Source organism: Salmo trutta, chromosome 10, assembly GCF_901001165.1.
Source record: "Salmo trutta chromosome 10, fSalTru1.1, whole genome shotgun sequence".
NCBI lineage: Eukaryota > Metazoa > Chordata > Actinopteri > Salmoniformes > Salmonidae > Salmo > Salmo trutta.
Window position 1 is genome coordinate 14346852 of NC_042966.1, and position 22024 is coordinate 14368875.

The 22024-nt window shown below is 41.7% G+C and overlaps 1 protein-coding gene across 4 annotated transcripts in view; it reads left to right on the forward strand.

The window, feature by feature from the left end:
- Positions 1-22024, forward strand: part of prkg1b (protein kinase cGMP-dependent 1b) — a 158705-nt gene that overhangs the window by 118777 nt on the left and 17904 nt on the right. For all 4 annotated transcript variants that reach the window (XM_029764538.1, XM_029764539.1, XM_029764536.1 and 1 more), the window contains exons 8-9: positions 6839-6904; positions 18134-18208. In XM_029764538.1, coding sequence (XP_029620398.1) covers positions 6839-6904; positions 18134-18208 — 141 coding nt within the window. The remainder of the gene's footprint in view (positions 1-6838; positions 6905-18133; positions 18209-22024) is intronic.

Here is a 22024-nt window from a genome sequence, read left to right on the forward strand (position 1 = left end):
ATCCTACTCCTCCTCTGTTCCTCTGGTGATGTAGAGGTTAACCCAGGCCCTGTAGCCCCCAGCACCACTCCCATTCCCCAGGCACTCTCATTTGTTGACTTCTGTAACCGTGTAAGCCTTGGTTTCATGCATGTTAACATCAGAAGCCTCCTCCCTAAGTTTGTTTTATTCACTGCTTTAGCACATTCCGCCAACCCTGATGTCCTAGCTGTGTCTGAATCCTGGCTTAGGAAGAACACCAAAAATCCTGAAATTTCCATCCCCAACTACAACATTTTCCAACGAGACAGAACTGCCAAAGGGGGCGGAGTTGCAATCTACTGCAGAGATCGCCTGCAGAGTTCTGTCATACTATCCAGGTCTGTGCCCAAACAATTTGAGCTTCTACTTTTAAAAATCCACCATTCCAGAAACAAGTCTCTCACTGTTACCGCTTGTTGTAGACCCTACTTAGACCCCAGCTGTGCCCTGGACACCATATGTGAATTGATTCCCCCCCATCTATCTTCAGAGTTTGTACTGTTAGGTGACCTAAACTGGGATATGCTTAACACCCCGGTCATCCTACAATCTAAGATAGATGCCTTCAATCTCACACAAATGATCAATGAACCTACCAGGTACAACCCTAAATCCGTAACCATGGGCACCCTCTTAGATATCATCCTGACCAATTTGCCCTCTAAATGCACCTCTGCTGTCTTCAACTAGGATCTCAGCGATCAGTTCCTCATTGCCTGCGTCCGTAATGGGTCCGACAACCACCCCTCATCACGGTCAAACGCTCCCTAAAACACTTCAGCAAGCAGGCCTTTCTAATCGACCTGGACCGGGTATCCTGGAAGGATATTGACATCATCCTGTCAGTAGAGGATGCCTGGTTGTTGTTTCAAAGTGCTTTCCTCACCATCTTAAATAAGCATGCCCAATTCAAAAAATGTAGAACTAAGAACAGAAATAGCCCTTGGTTCACCCCAGACTTGACTGCCCTTGCCAAGGACAAAAACATCCTGTGACGTTCTGCATTAGCATTGAATAGCCCCCGCAATATGCAACTTTTCAGGGAAGTCAGGAACCAATATACACAGTCAGTTAGGAAAGCTAAGGCTAGCTTTTTCAAACAGAAATTTGCATCCTGTAGCACTAATTCCAAAACGTTTTGGGACACTGTAAAGTCCATGGAGTAAGAGCACCTCCTCCCAGCTGCCCACTGCACTGAGGATAGTTAACACTGTCACCACCAATAAATATATGATAATCGATAATTTCAATAAGCATTTTTCTATGGCTGGCCATGCTTTCCACCTGGCTACCCTTACCCTGGCCAACAGCTCTGCACCCCCTGCAGCAACTTTCCCAAGCTATTGATTTTTCTATTGTGTTATTGACTGTACGTTTCTTTATGAGTAACTCTGTTTTTGTCGCACTACTTTGCTTTATCTTTGCCAGGTCGCAGTTGTAAATAAAAATTTGCTCTCAACTGGCCTACCTGGTTGAATAAAGGTGAAATATATTTTTTTAATAATAAAATACATCAGGGATTAAGCTGGTTTAGAGGAGGCTAAACCGGCAAAGTCAGTAGTGAGCCTAGGGGCTGTTCTGATTGGCTGACTGGAGGCAGTCAGAGATCGGCACAGTGGCTTTGTGGCACAGTGACCTGCTCCCAGCTCAAATTAGAGGAGACGAGGGAGGAGAGAAAGGTGACAGTGTCAGGCTGTGATCGAGAGAGACAGTGCCTCCTGGTGTTCTCTCGTACAATGACAGCTCTCAGGTGGCTACAGTGCCTTCAGAAATTATTCCATATTTTGTCGTGTTACAGCCTGAATTCAATATGGATTAAATAGATTTTTTTCTCACCCATCTACACACAATACCCCATAACGCCAAAGTGAAAACATGTTTTTAGACATTTTTGCAAATGCATTGAGAATGAAATACAGAAATATCTAATTTACATAAGTATTCACACCACTTAGTCAATACATGTTAAAATCACCTTTGTCAGCGATTACAGCTGTGAGTCTTTCTATGTAAGTCTCTAAGAGCTTTGCCCACCTGGATTGTACAATATTTCCACATTATTATTAAAAAAATTCTTCAAGCTCTATCAAGTTGGTTGTTGATCATTGCTAGACAGCCATTTTCCAGTTTTGCCATAGATTTCAAGCCGATTTAAAAACTGTAACTAGGCCACTCTTTGGCTTGAATACCTAGCGTCACGTCTGGAGGAAACCTGGCACCATCCCTACGGTGAAGCATGGTGGTGGCAGCATCATGCTGGGGGGATGTTTTTCAGCAGCAGGGAGACTAGTCAGGATCGAGGGAAAGATGAACGGAGCAAAGTACAGGGAAATCCTTGATGACAACGATCCAAAGCACACAGCCAAGACAATGCAGAAGTGGCTTCGGGACAAGTCTCTGAATGTCCTTGAGTGGCCCAGCCAGAGCCTGGACTTGAACCAGATTGAACATCTCGGGAGAGACCTGAAATTAGGCTGTAACGTAACAAAATGTGGAAAAAGTCAAGGGGTCTGAATACTTTCCGAATACACTGTATATGGGAGGTACAGAGATGAGGTAGTCATTCAAAAATCATGTTAAACACTATTACTGCACGCAAAGTTAGTCCATGCAACTTCTTATGTGACTTGTTAAGCACATTTTTACTTCTGAACTTATTTAGGCTTGCCATAACAAAGGGGTTGAATACTTATTGACTCAAGCCATTTCAGCTTTAATTTTTTATTAATTAGTAAAAAAAATTGTAAAAATAAACATAATTCCACTTTGACATTATAGGGTATTGTGTGTTGGCCAATGACACAACATCTCAATTGAATCCATTTTAAATTCAATCTGTGACACAATAAAATGTGGAAAAAGTCAAGGGGTGTGAATACTTTCTGAAGGCACTGTAAACCGTATGGTGGTGGTACAGTGGCACTGTATATCAATGGTATACAGTCAATGGGCCAGACTAACGTTTACAACAGTGTGAAGTTTGTTCCTGTTGTTTTTCGTAATGAATAAAACACAAAGAAAAAAAACTAGTTCAACTAATAGGTGATAAAGACAAGACCTGAAGGTGTAACAGTTTCATGTTGTTCTACTGAATAATGTAGGTAATAAAATAATGAATCTCATAAAGGCATTTGTTTTTATAAATCTATTAAGATAGATTTGTTTTGTTGCTAGACTCAAACATCATTGAAATATTGTTCGTATAATTGGAAACGCAATAAATGTCTTGCATCTCACTGGAGTTTCCTCTCCTGAGTTAATAGCATTAAAATTCTTGGTTCTTGTTTTCCACAGCAAACAAAGGAAGAGAGATCTTGTTATACGCTGCTTTGATGTTCACCAGAGTAGCAGTCACAGCCATGAAGAGCTAGGCTTTAACAAGCTCTGATGGTGTATTAGTTAGACTTTGAAAGGGGCCACATCTCCAAATGTGTGTTCTTCATCTGCCTCTCTCTCCGTTTGATCTGTCCCCCTCTCCTTTGTCCTAATTAGCACGCTCATGTTGTTTTTCCCCCGTAATGAATAAAACATGAATGATAAAAAGTCAAACTGAAGGCTGATAAAGATAAGACCCGAAGGTGTAAACAGTTTCATGTTTTTCTACTGAATAATGTAGACAATAAAATAATGAATCTCATAAAGGCATTTGTTTTAATAGATCTGCTGAGACAGATTTGTTTTGTTGCCAGACTCATACGTCGTTGAATTGTGTTAATATAATTGGAAACGCAATAAATGTGTTGTAACTCACTGGAGTTTCCTCTACTACGTTAAATACAAATCTTCTCCGTTACTATGTCAAGCAACTCAATCACTGCTTTAAAAAAGTTGGTGTGCTGTTAACCCAAGCGATATTTGCATGCTAGCCCTGTTAGCATGGTTTGGGGGGAGGAGATGGTGGACTCGTGAAGAATTGACTACAGACAGGACAGCACAATAGTCCTTGTGGTTAAAAAGATTTGAGTGGCTTACTGGCTTTGATGTGTAGGAGGCTGTATGCTAAGTGCACTTTCATATCTGCCCAACACAAAACACCTTGTTCCCTCACATTAAGGCTAATTATTGGCTATTAGGGAGATGTCAGGACTCAGGAATAATTGTCACGTAAATACGATTCTCTCTCGCTCACTCGCGACACGCACCCACAAACATCTTTCTTTCTCCCTCTTAGCCATAGATGGGTACACATACACGCCTGAACTTTGCCCAAAGACGTGGTACACCAAGCAGTGCTCAAGTCATCATAAGAGCCTTTCAGCTGCCGAGCTGTAAATGTCACCAGAGTTAGGCAGCTCTCTGCTGCTTAACAAAGCCCCTCCAAAAATCTGGCATCTCTCCTAATCTACGTTTCAGTAATATAGCAGACACTCTTATCCAGAGCAACTGCATACATTTTCACACTGTTCCCCCATGGGTATTGAACCCACAACCTTGGCATTGCTAGCACCATGCTCTACCAACAGAGCCACACATGAATTTTCTTGGCTGGGTTGTGATAAACCGAGGTGTTAAATGCCTATGGCATTATATTTCCCCCTAGTCTTTGTACTGTGCACACGTTTTCATTGAGACTGACAACCATAACCTTTCATCCAAGCTGCTCTCTCACTGGTTGTGATTGGCATTGGTGGAGGCATGGTCTGCTGATACTCAAACTGCACTGTGGAGCATGGCTGTGCCTGGCTCAATTCTCTCTCTCTCTCTCTCTCTCTCTCTCTCATATAGTAGTTATGTAATATTTGATGCGTGACATGGTTTGCTAGCAGTATATGTGGTGAGATAACAGTCCCAGTGTGGCTACCTTCCATGTGTATCTCTCCCTGTTCCTGCCATGATATGTGGTAATTGGTTTGAAGAGTGGCATGTCTAGAAAGCTCTCCTTTCATTTTACTGGGAGATATCTGGTGATATAGCAGGTCTATAGTCTGCCGTATATGTTTCCATCTCCCTGCCATAATATGCGCTAATTGGCTTGAAGAATGGCGTCCTGCTCCCTCAACGGGAGATATCTGCTTACACGTATCAGCTGTGTAACAAAACACTGAAAGGAAGGTATACGGCTAGTTGGGTGGTCCAATAGTAACAACTGGGATTCATGCAGTATTGCTGTAAGTGACATATCCGTGTGAAATGGACACCTCGGCCTGCGTCTTCAGAACCCCAGTGTGTTCTTGTGATATCCAGGGAATTGTTGCTTCATCCATGAGCAGGGGGGAAATCACAGCTGTTTTCCCCGGTCTGTCTATTTGGGGGCTCAAATGTAATAGCTGGGCTTGATGGATAGATTTCCTCTCGTATTCATCTACCCGTCCCTCTCCCCTCACACTCTCTCCTCCTGTCACCAGATAGTTCTGTCAAATTAGATGATGCCCATCCCCTCTACTCAAAAAGCACACACCTGGTCTCACTGGCATGGCCCATGGAGACAGCCTGGACTGGACAGGTCGGGGCAGGCAGCTGATTTCATGGAAGATGGGGTATCAGATGGGGTATCAGATGGGGTGTCTGGGTAACCTACGACACATGTAGGAAAGTTTATTCCATAATGCATTGTAGATGCTGCTGTTACATAACCATATTGAATTAATGTCAATTACAGGGATGCCTGTAACACATAGAGATGCAGTATACTGTATGGCATTACTAGCAAGGTCATCGGCTACTATTGTGCTATTTTAGTTCATGATGAAATCATCTGGACATCCACCATTCATTGCTGTGATATAAATTACATGAATCTACTAATGGGAACTTGATCTAATAGTCTAGGGAAGTGGTCCCATTGTTGTCTATGTCACTACAAAGCCACTAATGCCGTGCATTAGTGAGAGAGAGAGTGTGTGTGGACGTTTTCACAGATGGATCGCAGGTCATTATGGAAACCACTGATTCAAAGTCGTTTGCAGATTCAAGTGATTTGGAAGAAACTTCTTCAGGTTACATTGAAGGGGATTTGATGATGAAGTAAACAGCTGTAGAGAGTATGGTTGTTACTATCATCTCTTATTCTTGATTTGTTTCTGTGTTAGGAAGGATTGTGTGATGGCAAAGTTAATTAAATCAGAATGTGACATTGTGCAATGGGGCCTCCCACTCCCCTTTCTATTCTGGTTAGAGCCAGTTTGCACTGTTCTGTGAAGGAACAGCGTTGTACGAGATCTTAAGTTTCTTGGCAATTTCTCGCATGGAATAGCCTTAATTTCTCAGAATAAGAATAGACTGACGAGTTTCAGAAGAAAGTTATTTGTTTCTGGCCATTTTGAGCCTGTAATCGAACAGACAAATCCAGATGCTCAACAAGTCTAAAGAAGGCCAGTTTTATTGCTTCTTTAATCAGAACAACAGTTTTCAGCTGCGCTAACATAATTGCAAAAGGGTTTTCTAATGATCAATTAGCCTTTTAAAATGATAAACTTGGATTAGTTAACAACATGCCATTGGAACACAAGAGTGATGGTTGCTGATAATTGGCCTCTGTACATCTGTACACTTATGTAGATATTCCATAAAGAAATCAGCAGTTTCCAGCTTCAATAGTCATTTACAACATTAAAAATGTCTACACTGTATTTCTGATCAATTTGATGTTATTTTAATGGACAAAAAATGTGCTTTTCTTTCAAAAACAAGGACATTTCTAAATGACGCCAAACTTTTGAACGGTCGTGTATGTAATATGAATGGATGCATGACTGTAGGTTGCTTTGTATAAAGGCATCTGCTAAATGGCGTATATATTAAACGTACTTTAGTATCCTACATTAGTGTCGTGGGGGGATGTGTTTGACTGATTTGTTTTCAATTTGTGTCCCCACAGAGAGGACATCAGGACGGCTAATGTCATTGCTGCTGATGCCGTCACCTGCCTGGTCATTGACAGAGAGTGAGTAGTACCCTGTGTCGTCTGAAGGTTTACTTTTAAATGTGTGCAGTTTGTTGTAAGTTGATTAACCCTTTACTGCCATGAAAAAGCAATTGTAGTGCAGAGCATAAACCACATCACAGTAGCATGACTATTATAGGATTGGTATTTTTAACAAAGGTTTGTTGTGTTGATCCTTATCATTGATAATAGATCATTCATCACTCATCAGTATTATGCAATTTATTCTAAATCCGAAACAAATATCTTCCCCACATTTCAAAAGTTTTTACAACTATATCATGACATAACGCCATACAAAGAACATAGAGAAGAGTTCCTGTTTTGAATGACAAGCAGCATGGTAAAACAGTGGGACTGGGGATGGAGCACTGTGCACGGCATGGTAGAAAGCCTGTTCTCTTCTACTCCCCATAGACCTCATCAGCGCTGTGTGGGTCTGGGTCTCTGTGTGTCTCTGTCAGAGCCAGAGGCAGGGCTAAAAAAAGGCAAACGCAGCACACAAATGCTGGAGGCAAGAGAGGAACATTTTCTATTCGATCTCTGCAGGAAATCCACCATCCATTTGATCATGTTGGCCGCCTGAAAGCTTTATGGCCGAGTCTGTTAAAGAGGGCTCGTTTTGGCTGCCACGCTGCGCTCCCTCCGCCATCATGCCGTTGTCGTGCACGTAATGATATGATCACTGTTGTGGATTGGGATTCCGGGAGATTGTCTGGAACAGCACCCAATTCCCTATATAGTGCACTACTTTTGACCAGTGCCCACAGGGTAGTGCACTATACAGAGATGCAGACCTGGTACCAAACATACACTCGGACAGGGTGGTCAGGGAGAGTCAACTGAGTTGATTCAGTCTCCTCAGATGTGCTAATAGAGGAACATACTGTATATCAGGCTTAATGAGACCAGCCTACTTTTGGGGCGCTGTCTGGCTCTTCACAGTGGCATTTGTTAGCAGTGTAGTTTAGGAGTTGGATTTGCTCTGGCTGCTACGCATATCTATCTGGCGTAGTCTATAAACTTTACGATAAGTCTAGGCTATAAACTCTATGTCTTCTGCATTACTAATATCAAAACACATTTATATGGCAAGTCGGCCTTATCCAGTGCGAGTGGACAACGTATATATGGCCTTTTATAGGAGAGGCACACTAAGAATGCAACTTTAAGTGGGTGTGAACTCTATAGTTAGAACACGGCAGTTCACACTTCAAATGCCCTTTCATTGGCTACCATGGGTCATATTTCCTGGATGATATCTAATGTTTTTGCAGTCATGAAATGATCATAAATTCCTTCAGTCTAGACACATAATGAGGTCACAACTGTCAGGAGGTTGTGACAGTTCTTGGCTAACCTCACTGGACGTCAGTCATTCTCTACCACTTACCATACATACTGTTGATTGTGTGATTACTATTTCTGAAAACTATTTCATCAACGATCCTTGTAAAGAGCTGTACCAGTCTGACACCTGAATCTAACCCCGGTGAGAGCAGACTCATAAACCTCAGAAATAACTCCTGATGTCTACAGTATATCTATCTATATGTGTAGTGATTGGGGCACATGGGAGAGTGAGTGTTCTGTTCTGGAACATGAGGCTGCCTCTCGGTGCCCGAGGGCCCAGACAGACGATTTTCAGCATTGTTGCCTGCTGGGAGAGAATGCCCCAGAAGCAACACTCCACAGACAGAGCTCAGATGTGTCACATTTAAATGGCCGCTCCTCCAACCTGCCCCCTCTCACTGAAATGCAGGGTGGTAATCAGACCCCTCTTAGCCCCTCTAATGGTTTCAGGTGCTTTGAAACAGATGGCTAAAAACAGCACAGAAGGACCCTTAATGACAAAAACCTGAATACGCTAAATGGGAAAAATTATCAATTTTGAGGACGCTCCATCATAATCTGGTAATTTTGATATAACCAGACGTTTGTCTACTTCTTTAGCTTGTTTTTCCTCTCTATAAGAGATAAGACAAAGTCTCTGCTATGATATCAGGGTTTACCTGTCAGTCCTTTCTATTTTTATCATGTTTAAATGTATTCTATTATCCCATTTTGACAGTAATGTGTCATTACTTTAAAATTGCCAACTCCATACTAAATTGGAAGTAAAAAGTGTTATTAGAGCTTACGGTTTATGTACAAACTCAAATAAACAACAGAAGATGGCATCTAAAAAAGACAATGATTTACTATACCTTGTCAGGTAAATAAATTTGATTGCAGACAACCTGTCTGCCTTGTTAACCTTGACAGTATCATTGATGACAATATTTATTCTCCAGAACAGCTAACATCCATCATATCTTGTGTGTGACAGTACATTTAGGATTGCCTTTTGAATGTTCAAAGCATGCCAGCAGACATATATTCTTCATTTCGTCAGTTCAATCCAGTATGTACAGTCAGATCTGTTGATTGTTTTAATGCATTTCCTCAATCAAACTAAGACCAGCACGTCTGCTCTCCTCCCATGCATCTCGTCAATGTGAGAGGTTTCGTCAAAATGCTTTCATCAAAAGGAATTCTCGATTGCATAGAATAAGAAATCAACCAAATCATATATTATTTGTCACATGCTTCGTAAATAACAGATGTAGACTGACAGTGAAATGCTTACTTACGGGTCCTTTTTCAACAATGCAGAGATTTTTTTTTTTTTTAAGTAGAATAATAGAAGTAGTGACACGAGGAATAAATACACAGTGAATAACAATAACCAGTACTATCTGCATCGACCATTTTTGTACTAACTTATTTTGTCTGATCACATATGCTACAGTTTATCTGTCACTTTATTCCTAGTTATACTGTATGTACATATCTATCTCAATGACCTCGTACACCTGGACATGGACCCCGTACTGGTACCCTGTGTATATAGTCAAGTTGTCGTTACTCATTGTGTTTGTTATTATGTGTTTTACTTTTCTATTATTCTCTATTTTTCTTTCTCTCTGAATTGTTGGGAAGGGCCTGTAAGTAAGCATTTCACTGTTAGTCTACACTTGTTGTTTACGAAGCATGTGACCGAATACAATTTTAGATTTTTTTTGTTATTGATTTGGAGGAAATATAACAGGGTGTACCAGTACCGAGTTGATGTGCAGGAGCTCAAGGTAATTGAGGTAGCTATCTAAATATAGGTAGGGGTAAAGTGACTAGGCAACAGGATATATAATAGACAGCTGTAGCAGCAGTGTGTGTGTGTGTGTGTGTGTGTGTGTGTGTGTGTGTGTGTGTGTGTGTGTGTGTGTGTGTGTGTGTGTGTGTGTGTGTGTGTGTGTGTGTCGTCAATACTGTATGCATGTGTGCGCATGTTATGTGTGTGTGGGTGTATGTACAGTACCAGTCAAAAGTTTGGACACACCTTCTCATTCAAGAGTTTTTCTTTATTTTTACTATCTCTATTGTAGAATAACAGTGAAGACATCAAAACTATGAAATAATGAAACTATGAAATAATACATACGGTATCATGTAGTAACCAAAAAAAAGAGTTAAACAAATCCAAATATATTTTATATTTCAGATTATTCAAAGTAGCCACACGTTGCCTTGATGACAGCTTTGCACACTCTTGGCATTCTCTCAACCAGCTTCATGAGTAATAATTTTCCAAAAGTCTTGAAGGAGTTCCCACATACTGTATGTGGAGCACTTACTGGCTGCTTTTCCTTCACTCTGCGGTCCAACTCATCCAAAACCATCTCAATTTGGTTGAGGTCGGGTGATTGTGGAGGCCAGGTCATCTGATGCAGCACTCCATCACTCTCCTTCTTGGTCAAATAGCCCTTACACAGCCTGGAGGTGTGCTTCGGGTCTTTGTCCTGTTGAAAAACAAATGATAGTCCCACTAAGGGCAAACCAGATGGGATGACGTATCGCTGCAGAATGTTGTGGTAGCCATGTTAGTTAAGTGTGCCTTGAATTGTAAATAAATCACAGACAGTGTCACCAGCAAAGCACCCCCACACCATCACACCTCCTCCTCCATGCTTCATGGTGGGAACCACACATGCGGAGATCATCCGTTCACCTACTCTGCATCTCACAAAGACTCGGCAGTTGGAACAAAAAATCTAAAACTTGGACTCATCAGACCAATGGACAGATTTCCACCGGTCTAATGTCCATTGCTTGTGTTTCTTGGCCCAATTCAGTCTCTTCTTCTTATTGGTGTCCTTTAGTAGTGGTTTCTTTGCCGCAATTTGACCATGAAGGCCTGATTCACGCAGTCTCCTCTGAACAATTGATGTTGAGATGTGTATGTCACTTGAACATTTATTTGGGTTGCAATTTCTGAGGCTGGTAACTCTAATGAACTTGTCCTCTGCAGCAGAGGTAACTCTGAGTCTTCCTTTCCTGTGGCGGTCCTCATGAGAGCCAGTTTCATCATAGAGCTTGATGGTTTTTGCGACTGGACTTGAAGAAACTTTCCAGTTCTTGAAATGTTTCGGATTGACTGACCTTCATGTCTTAAAGTAATGATGGACTGTCATTTCTCTTTGCTTATTTGAGCTGTTCTTGCCATAATATGGACTTGGTCTTTTACCAAATAGGGCTATCTTCTGTATACCACCCCTACTTTGTCACAACACAACTGATTGGCTCAAACACATTAAGAAGGAAAGAAATTCCACAATTAACTTTTAAGAAGGCACACCTGTTAATTGAAATGCATTCCAGGTGCCAAGCTGTCATCAAGGCAAAGGGTGGCTACTTTGAATAATACAAATATTTGGTTACTACATGATTCCATATGTGTTATTTCGTAGTTTTGACGTGTCAAGTATTATTCTACAATGTAAAAAATGGTTTAACAAAAACAAACCCTGGAATGAGTAGGTGTATCCAAACTTTTGACTGCTACTTTACATGTCACAGTGTCAGTGTAAGTATGAGTGAGTGTGTGAGTAGAGTCCTGTGTGTGTGCATAGAGTCAGTGCAAGAGAGTTCGTAAAAAAAAGGGTAAATGCAGGTAGTCCGGCTAGCCATTTGATTAGCTTGTTTAGCAGTCTTATGGTTTGGGGGAAGGATCTGTTCAGGGTCTTGTTGGTTCCAGACTTGGTGCACTGATACCTCTTGCTGTGCGGTAGCAGAGAGAACAGTCTATGGCTTGGGCCTTCCTCGGACACTGCCTGGTATAGAGTTCCTAGATGGCAGGGAGGTCGGCCCCATGATGCACTGGGCCATACTCACCACCCTCTCTAGTGCCTTGCAGTCTGGTGCTTTGCTGTTGCCGTACCAAGAGGTGATGCAGCCAGTCAAGCTGTTCTCAATGCTGCAGCTGTAGAATTTTTTGAGGATCTGAGGGCCCATGCCAAATCTTTTCTGAGGGGGAAGAGGTGCTGTCGTGGGCCATGTTAATTTCTTAGTGATGGAAACACAGAAGAACTTGAAGCTATCGACCCGTTCCACTACAGTCCCATCAATGTGATGGGAGTGTGCTCGCCCCTCCATTTCCTGTAATCCACAATCAGCTCTTTTGTCTTGTTGATGTTGAGGGACAGGTTGTTGTCCTGGCACCACAATGCCAGGTCTCTAACCTACCTACAGTGGTGTAAAGTACTTAAGTTAGAATGCTTTAAAATACTACTTAAGTAGTTTTTGGGGGTATCTATACTTTCTTTTAGTATTTATATTTTTTACAGCTTTTACTTTTATGTCACTACATTCCTAAAGAAAATAATTTACTTTTTACTCCATACATTTTACCTGACACCCAAAAGTACTTGCTATATTTTGAATGCTTAGCAGGACAGGAAAAGGGTCCAATTCACAGATTTATCAAGAGAATCAAAATCAAATCAAATCAAATCAAATTTATTTATATAGCCCTTCGTACATCAGCTGAAATCTCAAAGTGCTGTACAGAAACCCAGCCTAAAACCCCAAACAGCAAGCAATGCATGTGAAAGAAGCACGGTGGCTGGGAAAAACTCCCTAGGAAAAACTCCTGAGAAAGGCCAAAAACCTAGGAAGAAACCTAGAGAGGAACCAGGCTATGAGGGGTGGCCAGTCCTCTTCTGGCTGTGCCGGGTGGATATTATAACAGAACATGGTCAAGATGTTAAAATGTTCGTAAATGACCAGCATGGTCAAATAATAATAATCATAGTAATTGTCGAGGGTGCAACAAGCACGTCCGGTGAACAGGTCAGGGTTCCGTAGCCGCAGGCAGAACAGTTGAAACTGGAGCAGCAGCATGGCCAGGTGGACTGGGGACAGCAAGGAGTCATCATGCCAGGTAGTCCTAGGGCTCAGGTCCTCCGAGAGAAAGAAAGAAAGAAAGAAAGAGAGAATTAGAGAGAGCATATTTACATTCACACAGGACACCGGATAAGACAAGAGAATACTCCAGATGTAACAGACTGACCCTAGCCCCCCGACACATAAACTACTGCAGCATAAATACTGGAGGCTGAGACAGGAGGGATCAGAAGACACTGTGGCCCCATCCGATGATACCCCCGGACAGGGCCAAACAGGCAGGATATAACCCCACCCACTTTGCCAAAGCACAGCCCCCACACCACTAGAGGGATATCTACAACCACCAACTTACCGTCCGAAGACAAGGCCGAGTATAGCCCACAAAGATGTCCGCCACGGCACAACCCAAGGGGGGGCGCCAACCCAGACAGGAAGACCACGTCAGTGGCTCAACCTACTCAAGTGACGCACCCCTCCCATGGACGGCATGGAAGAACACCAGTAAGTCAGTGACTCAGCCCCTGTAAAAGGGTTAGAGGCAGAGAATCCCAGTGGGAAGAGGGGAACCGACAAGGCAGAGACAGCAAGGGCGGTTCGTTGCTCCAGCCTTTCCGTTCACCTTCACACTCCTGGGCCAGACTATACTTAATCATAGGACCTACTGAAGAGATAAGTCTTCAGTAAAGACTTAAAGGTTGAGACTGAGTCTGCGTCTCTCACATGGGTAGGCAGACCATTCCATAAAAATGGAGCTCTATAGGAGAAAGCCCTACCTCCAGCCGTTTGCTTAGAAATTCTAGGGACAATTAGGAGGCCTGCGTCTTGTGACCGTAGCGTACGTGTAGGTATGTACGGCAGGACCAAATCGGAAAGATAGGTAGGAGCAAGCCCATGTAATGCTTTGTAGGTTAGCAGTAAAACCTTGAAATCAGCCCTTGCCTTAACAGGAAGCCAGTGTAGGGAAGCTAGCACTGGAGTAATATGATCAAATTTTTTGGTTCTAGTCAGGATTCTAGCAGCCGTATTTAGCACTAACTGAAGTTTGTTTAGTGCTTTATCCGGGTAGCCGGAAAGTAGAGCATTGCAGTAGTCGAGCCTAGAAGTAACAAAAGCATGGATTAATTTTTCTGCGTCATTTTTGGACAGAAAGTTTCTGATTTTTGCAATGTTACGTAGATGGAAAAAAGCTGTCCTTGAAGCAGTCTTGATATGTTCTTCAAAAGAGAGATCAGGGTCCAGAGTAACGCCGAGGTCCTTCACAGTTTTATTTGAGACGACTGTACAACCATCCAGATTAATTGTCAGATTCAACAGAAGATCTCTTTGTTTCTTGGGACCTAGGACAAGCATCTCTGTTTTGTCCGAGTTTAAAAGTAGAAAATTTGCAGCCATCCACTTCCTTATGTCTGAAACACAGGCTTCTAGCGAGAGCAATTTTGGGGCTTCACCATGTTTCATTGAAATGTACAGCTGTGTGTCGTCCGCATAGCAGTGAAATTTAACATTATGTTTTCGAATGACATCCCCAAGAGGTAAAATATATAGTGAAAACAATAGTGGTCCTAGAACGGAACCTTGAGGAACACCGAAATTTACAATTGATTTGTCAGAGGACGAACCATTCACAGAGACAAACTGATATCTTTCCGACAGATAAGATCTAAACCAGGCCAGAACTTGTCCATGTAGACCAATTTGGGTTTCCAATCTCTCCAAAAGAATGGAGAAGAGAACACGTGGTCATCCCTGCTGCCTCTGATCTGGTGGACTCACTAAACACAAATGTATCTTTTGTACATGATGTTTGAGTGTGTGCCCCTGGTTATCTGTACATAAAAACAATAAAATGGTGCCGTCTGCTTTGCTTAATATAAGGATTTTTTAATTATTCATACTTTTACTTGTATGTATATTTAGAGCCAAATCATTTTAGTCTTTTACTCATGTGATATTTTACTGGGTGACTTTCACTTTTACTTGAGTAACTTTCTATTAAGGTATCTATACCTTTCCTCAAGTATGACAAATGGGTACTTTTTCCACCACTGCCTCCCTATAGGCTACCTCATCGTTGTCAGTGATCAGACCTACCACCGTCGTGTTGTCAGCAAACTTGATAATGGTGTTGGAGTCGTGCACTGCCACAAAGTTGTGGGTGAACAGGGAGTACAGGAGGGGACTAAGCACAAACCCCTAAGGGGCCCCCCTATTGATGGTCAGTGTGGAGGAGGTGTTGTTGCCTACCATCACCGCCTGTGGGTGGAACATCAGGAAGTCCACGATCCAGTTGCAGAGGGAGCTGTTCAGTCCCAATGGTCCTGAGCTTGGAGATGAGCTTGGAGGGGACTATGGTGTTGAATGCTGAGCTGTAGTCAATGAACAGAATTCTTACATAGGTATTCCTTTTGCCCAGGTGGGTGAGGGCAGTGTGGAGTGCAGTAGAGATTGTGTCATCTGTGGATCTGTTGGGGTGGTAAGCAAATTGGAGTTGGTCGAGGGTATCCGATAATGTAATTGATGTGAGCCATGACCAGCCTTTCAAAGCATTTCATGGCTGTAGATGTGAATGCTACGGGGCGATAATCATTTAGGCAGGTTACCCACCATCTTGGGCACAGGGACTTTGTATGGTCTGTTTGAAACAAGTCGGTGTTACAGACCATGTCAGGGATAGATTGAAAGTGTAATTAAAGACACTTGTCAGTTTGTCAGCGCATGCTCTGAGTACGCGTCCTGGTATTCCGTCTGGCCTTGGGAATGTTGAGCTGTTTACAGAGAGCGAAATCATACAGTTGTCTGGAACAGCTGGTGTTCTCATGCATGGTTCAGTGTTCCTTACCTCGAAGTGAGTGTGGAAGGCATTTAGCTTGTCTGGTAGGCTCTTGTGGCTGGGCAGCTCGCAGCTGGGTTTCCCTTTGTAATCCGTGATAGTTTGCAAGCCCTGCCACATCCATCGAGCATCAGAACCGGCGTAGTAGGATTTGATCTTAGTCCTGTATTGATGCTTTGCCTGTTTGATGGCTTGTCAGAGGTCATAGCGGGATTTCTTATAATCGTCTGGAATAGTGTCCAACTCCTTCAAATAGGCAGCTCTAGCCTTTAGCTCAGTGTGGATGCTGCCTGTAATTGGTAGTTTTGAACAAATCTACTTTGAAACAAAAGTATACACCTCACACACATGGTTATGGGCTTAAAAAAAGTAAAACACCTGTACCATGTCAGATATAGAGTTAAAATGTATAACATTTTGAGTTTGCATCTCAATAGTGCACTTTATATACATCACAGAGGATTGAAATATAACAAAACTGTTTAACATAGAAACACCGGATTTTCATCATAAAAAAAAAAAAATCTTTATAAATTATGAAATTATTATAAATATTAATAACATTCCACCCATGAAGCCAATGAGGGCACTTTTGGTCATTGACTGCAGAAAAAGGCTACTGAAGCCATTGAATTATGTGGTAAACTACTCAATGTTATTGGATGAGTCCCGGAACATATTCCAGTCTGTGCTACCGAAACAGTCTTGTAGCTTAGCATCCGCTTCATCGGACCACTTCCGTATTGAGCTTGTACTTCCAGTTTGAGTTTTTGCTTGCAAGCAGGAAGCAGGAGGATAGAGTTATGGTCTGATTTGCCAAAGAAAGGGCGAGGGAGGGCTTTCTATGCATTTCTGTGCGTGTTGCTTCTAGTTGCACAGGTGACATGCTCATATAAAAAATATTTGGCCACCAGAAATGCCACCTCTGAATGTTTATTTTCTTGTTTTCTTATGGCCTTATACAACTTGTTGAGTGAGGTATTAGTGCCAGCATCGGTTTGTGGCGGTAAATAGACAGCTACGAGAAACGTAGATGAAAACTGTTGGTAAATAGTATGGTCTGCAGCTTATCATGAGGTACTCTAACTCAGGCGAGCAAAAACTCAAGAGTTCCTTAACATTAGAGACACGCTCCTCCTCCCTTCGTCTTACCCGAGTCTACCGTTCCGGTCTTGACAATGCATAGAAAAAAACAGAAAGATGTATATCAGCAAGATGTATGTCCTTGTTCAGCCACGACTGAGAAACATTGGATTTGTTGGGAGGGTCGGATTGATAGGATAGACTAGAAATTGAGCTCATCCAATTTGTTCTCAAGGGATTGCATGTTCGCCAATAGAGCAGAGGCAAATGGCAGTCTATTTGCTCGCTAATGTACTCTGGTCAGAATGCTGGTTTCGCCTGCATCTCTTTCGCTGCCGCTTCCTCTTTCGTGTCCTGGGGATTAGGGCCTGGCCCAGAGTATGCAGAAAGTCCAGAGCTGCAGATTTGTTGAAGTACAAAATTACGTCCATATCGAAGTTAGTGTTCTGATGTCCAGACGCTATTTTCGGTCATAGGAAATTATGTCAGAGACATTATGTACAAAAAAAAGTTAAGATCAGCGATAAAAACAACATAAAATAGCAGAATTGGTCAGGAGTCCGTAAGACGGCTGCTATCCATTGCAGCGCCATCTTAGACTCAATGCATAGTCTCATAATAATAACAATCTAGTCTGTAGAGTGAGTCTTTTCTCAGATGGGTTATAATCAACACTTTAGTTGGTGAGGAGGGAAAGCACCATTCAAGGACAGTATCTTCTCAGTAGTAATACGTAGTTTTTTCTTTTACATTTTCAACTGAACATATGTTGTGATTCATTTGAAACCGATATGGAAGCCACCCTAACGTAATGCTCTTGATTTGCACTGGTCTCACAAAGCTGAATGATGTTCACTGATTCTTAAACATTGTCTCAACATCATCGTGTTAATGCTAACTCACTCTACTCAAGGCACTTTGCCTAGACAGATTTTTGTGACAGATGTTTTAGGTGATTTGCTGCCCTCCTATGTCCCGTGCATTACTAATACTGAACTCAATGGGGATCTGTGACAATAACAGCATATGTGACCTGGTGTTCAAGGTGTTGAGCAAGTTAATGATTAGTGTTACTCTTTGATCTCTCTCAGCTCATTTAAACACTTGATTGGGGGCCTGGAAGATGTCTCAAACAAAGGCTATGAGGATGCAGGGGCCAAAGCCAAGTAAGTATCTTACTCTTTTCACTCTTTATAAAGTACTGTACAACTCAAATTCATAACTGAATTTTGTTATGAACTATATCACTCCTTTGCATTGATGCATGAATCACACACATAGTCGTGCACACACATGTACGCACACGTGCACACACCTCAATTGCGCTAAACACTCCTTACACCACTCTCCAAGTACATGAATGCACACACACACACACACACACACACACACACACACACACACACACACACACACACACACACAAATGTTTCAAGCCCACCTCATTACAGTAGTACCAAACTACCCCTGCTTTCCTCCACACACACACTACACCCCTCATTAATTAACGCTGAACACCACCAGCCATTGCAAAACATGTTTTTTCATGTTTTTTTTCTTGATTGTTGTGGGTATATTCTGCTTGATGATGTTCGAGTCTATGCATAAAATTAATTAGTGTCTCATTTGATCTGCTCATTTGATCTCAGCTGCACCGGCTTTCAGGAAAGAGAAACTTTATCCAACCCAATGGCTTTGTTACATATTGAATCCTACCCTAGTCCCCACTACAATTATTGAGCTCTGGGATTTAGAATGCTTTCTTGATTTACTGATTGGTGGGAATATGAGGAATGTGAAGAACCCATCTCATAATAATAATTCAGTTTTAGTTGTTCTTCTTCAGCTTACATATTTCATTAGAAAATACACATTGGTTTGTATTTCACTGACCTTAGAACATATTTACAATTGTGGAATAAAACACCTCGTAGCTGGTTAGTAAGTAGGATAATGATACATACTGATCTTGAAAACTGATTCTTGTACCAGCACATATGTGACTCACCACCTGGATTCAGTCTTATGTAACAAAATGTGTAATTGTGTTTTTTACATTGGAAAAAGACTCAGAGTTACAAAATGGTATATCATACACTGCATTTGGGGAACAATGGGAAAGTAATTCTGCTTTGAAAGTTGATCAACTTATAAACTCACTTTTGAGAAAATGGCCTTTGAATGATTTGGTATCTAGTGAAGAGCTCTTATTTGTCTATACCCATTCAGCATCGTTCACACCCTCTTAAGCTTTAACCCCACCCATCTCGTTTCACACTTGGAGCGCACACTTGACACTCTGGCCGATGATTTGTTTACCTCTGGATAACATGAAAACAGCCTAACCAGCTCTGCTAGCAACAATTTCATTACGCTTTTTTGCAGACATTTACTGACACTGGCCGTATTCGACAGGTATTGTACACACGTCACGTAACGTTAGCTAACGAGCCAGCCAGCTAACGTTAGCTAGTTAAACAACAATGAACGGTGCCAACAATGCCACAGTGCTGGTAGCTAACCAACCAGGTTCGATGTTAGCTAGCTAACATTAGGCTCTAAATAGAAAAGCAAATGGCTCTGGTAAACAAATAATAACGTCAGCTCGAAAGCCAGCCAGCTAACGTTAGCTAGCTAGCTAACTGTACACTTTAGCTTAAGACATATAGCTAGCTAGGTAAACAATGAACCTAGCTAGGTAAACAAAGTGTAAGTTCACACACGTCACGTAACGTTAGCTAACGAGCCAGCCAGCTAACGTTAGCTAGCTAAACAACAATGAACAAAGTGCCAACAATGCCACAGTGCTGGGAGCTAAGCAACCAGGTTCAATGTTAGCTAACTAACATTAGGCTCTAACTAGAAAGCAAACAGCTCTGGGAAACTAATAATAATGTCAGCTCGGGAGCCAGCGAGCTAACCATAGCTAGCTAGCTAACAGTACACTTTAGCTTAAGACATATAGCTAGCTAGCTAGCTAGGTAAACAATGAACCTAGCTAGGTAAACAACGTTTAAGATCACCCACATCACGTAACGTTAGCTAATGAGCCAGCCAAAGTTAGTTAGTTAAACAACAATTAACAAAGTGCCAACAATGCCACAGTGCTGGGAGCTAACCAACTAGCTAACATTAGGCTTTAACAAGAATAGCAAACGGCTCTGGGAAACGAATAATAACATCAGCTAGGGAGCCTGCCAGCTAACTTTAGCTAGCTAGCTAACAGTACACTTTAGCTTGAAATGAAACCACTTTCTGTCAAAATTAGGAATGTGTAATATCTGAAAATGTAGCTAGCTAATGCTAGACTATCTTACCTGCATACATCATCATGCATGATGGACGCGTCTCCCTGTCAGGAATGACATACCACGGTTGCCCTTAATTTGAAGATGTAATCTGGAGACAGGTGTTTTCTCCATCTCTTTAGCTATCATACTCTAATTCCACTGATTTCAAAACTTGATCCCCCAGAAAGTGGAGAGCAACACTTATGCAGCTCCACAACACAATACATTTTTTTTAAAGCCACGTTCATCAGGATTACCAACACAGACTGACAAACTCAAATAGACAGAAGCCTTCTATATGGCAGACCAATCTGAACTCCTCCCTTGGCATGTCCATCCCACTCATTATCTCAGCCAATCATGGCTAGTGGGAAGGTTGCTCACTTTTTCTGTGGCTTAACCAACAAGGCTCGTAATTTAACCATTTTATTTGTATTTACAGATGGCATACAAGTTTGCTATTAAGATACATTAAAGTTCAAATGTTTGAGAAGGCATTTCTGCCAAAAAATGCATTTGAATAAAAATAATAACTTGTGACATACGCCTAGTTTCCTGAATTGGGTCACATATTATTTGCATAATGGAGTTTGTAAACATTCCACTGTCTGGTTTTTGCTGCTGAAGTACAGTACCAGTCAAAAGCTTGGACACACCTACTCATTCAAGGGTTTTTCATAATTTTTTACTATTTTCTACATTGTAGAATAATAGAGAAGACATCAAAATGATGACATTTATTTTACTAGGCAAATCAGTTAACAACAAATTCTTATCTTCAATGACGGCCTGGGAACAGTGGGTTATCTGCCTTGTTCAGGGGCAGAATGACAGATTTTTTTCCTTGTCAGCTCAGGGATTCGCTCTTGCAACCTTTCGGTTACTAGTCCAGTGCTCTAACCACTAGGCTACCGGCCGCCCCAAATAACATATACGGAATCATGTAGGAATCAAAAAAGTGTTAAACAAATCTAAATATATTTTAGATTTTAGATTCTTCAAAGTAGCCACCCTTTGCCTTGATGACAGTGTTGCACACGCTTGGCATTCTCTCAACCAGCTTCACCTGGAATGCTTTTCCAACAGTCTTGAAGGAGTTCCCACATATGCTGAGCACTTGTGGGTTGCTTTTCATTCACTCTGTGGTCCAACTCATCCAAAATCATCTCAATTGGGTTGAGGTCAGGTGATTGTGGAGGCCAGGTTATCTGATGCAGCACTCCATCACTCTCCTTCTGATGTAGCACTCCATCACTATCCTTCAGCCTGGAGGTGTGTTGGGTCATTGTCCAGTTGAAAAATAAATTCTAAATTAATCACTGACAGTTTCACCAGAAAAGCACCCCCTCACCATCACACCTCCTCCCCCAAGCTTCACGGGGGTGAAGCACACATGCGGAGGCAAAGGGTGGCTGCTTTGAAGAATTTAAAATCTAAAATATATTTAGATTTGTTTAACACATTTTTGGTTACTACATGATTCCATGTGTGTTAATCCATAGTTTTGATGTCTTCACTATTATTCTACAATGTAGAAAATAGAAAAAATAAAGAAAAGCCCTGGAATGACTAGGTGTGTCCAAACTTTTGAATGGTACTGTATATCAAACAACAAACTGTATGCGCCATTTTTCATATTTTTGGGGATAATTTTGACCATTGTTTTCAAAGCAGATACATAGGTATGCAATT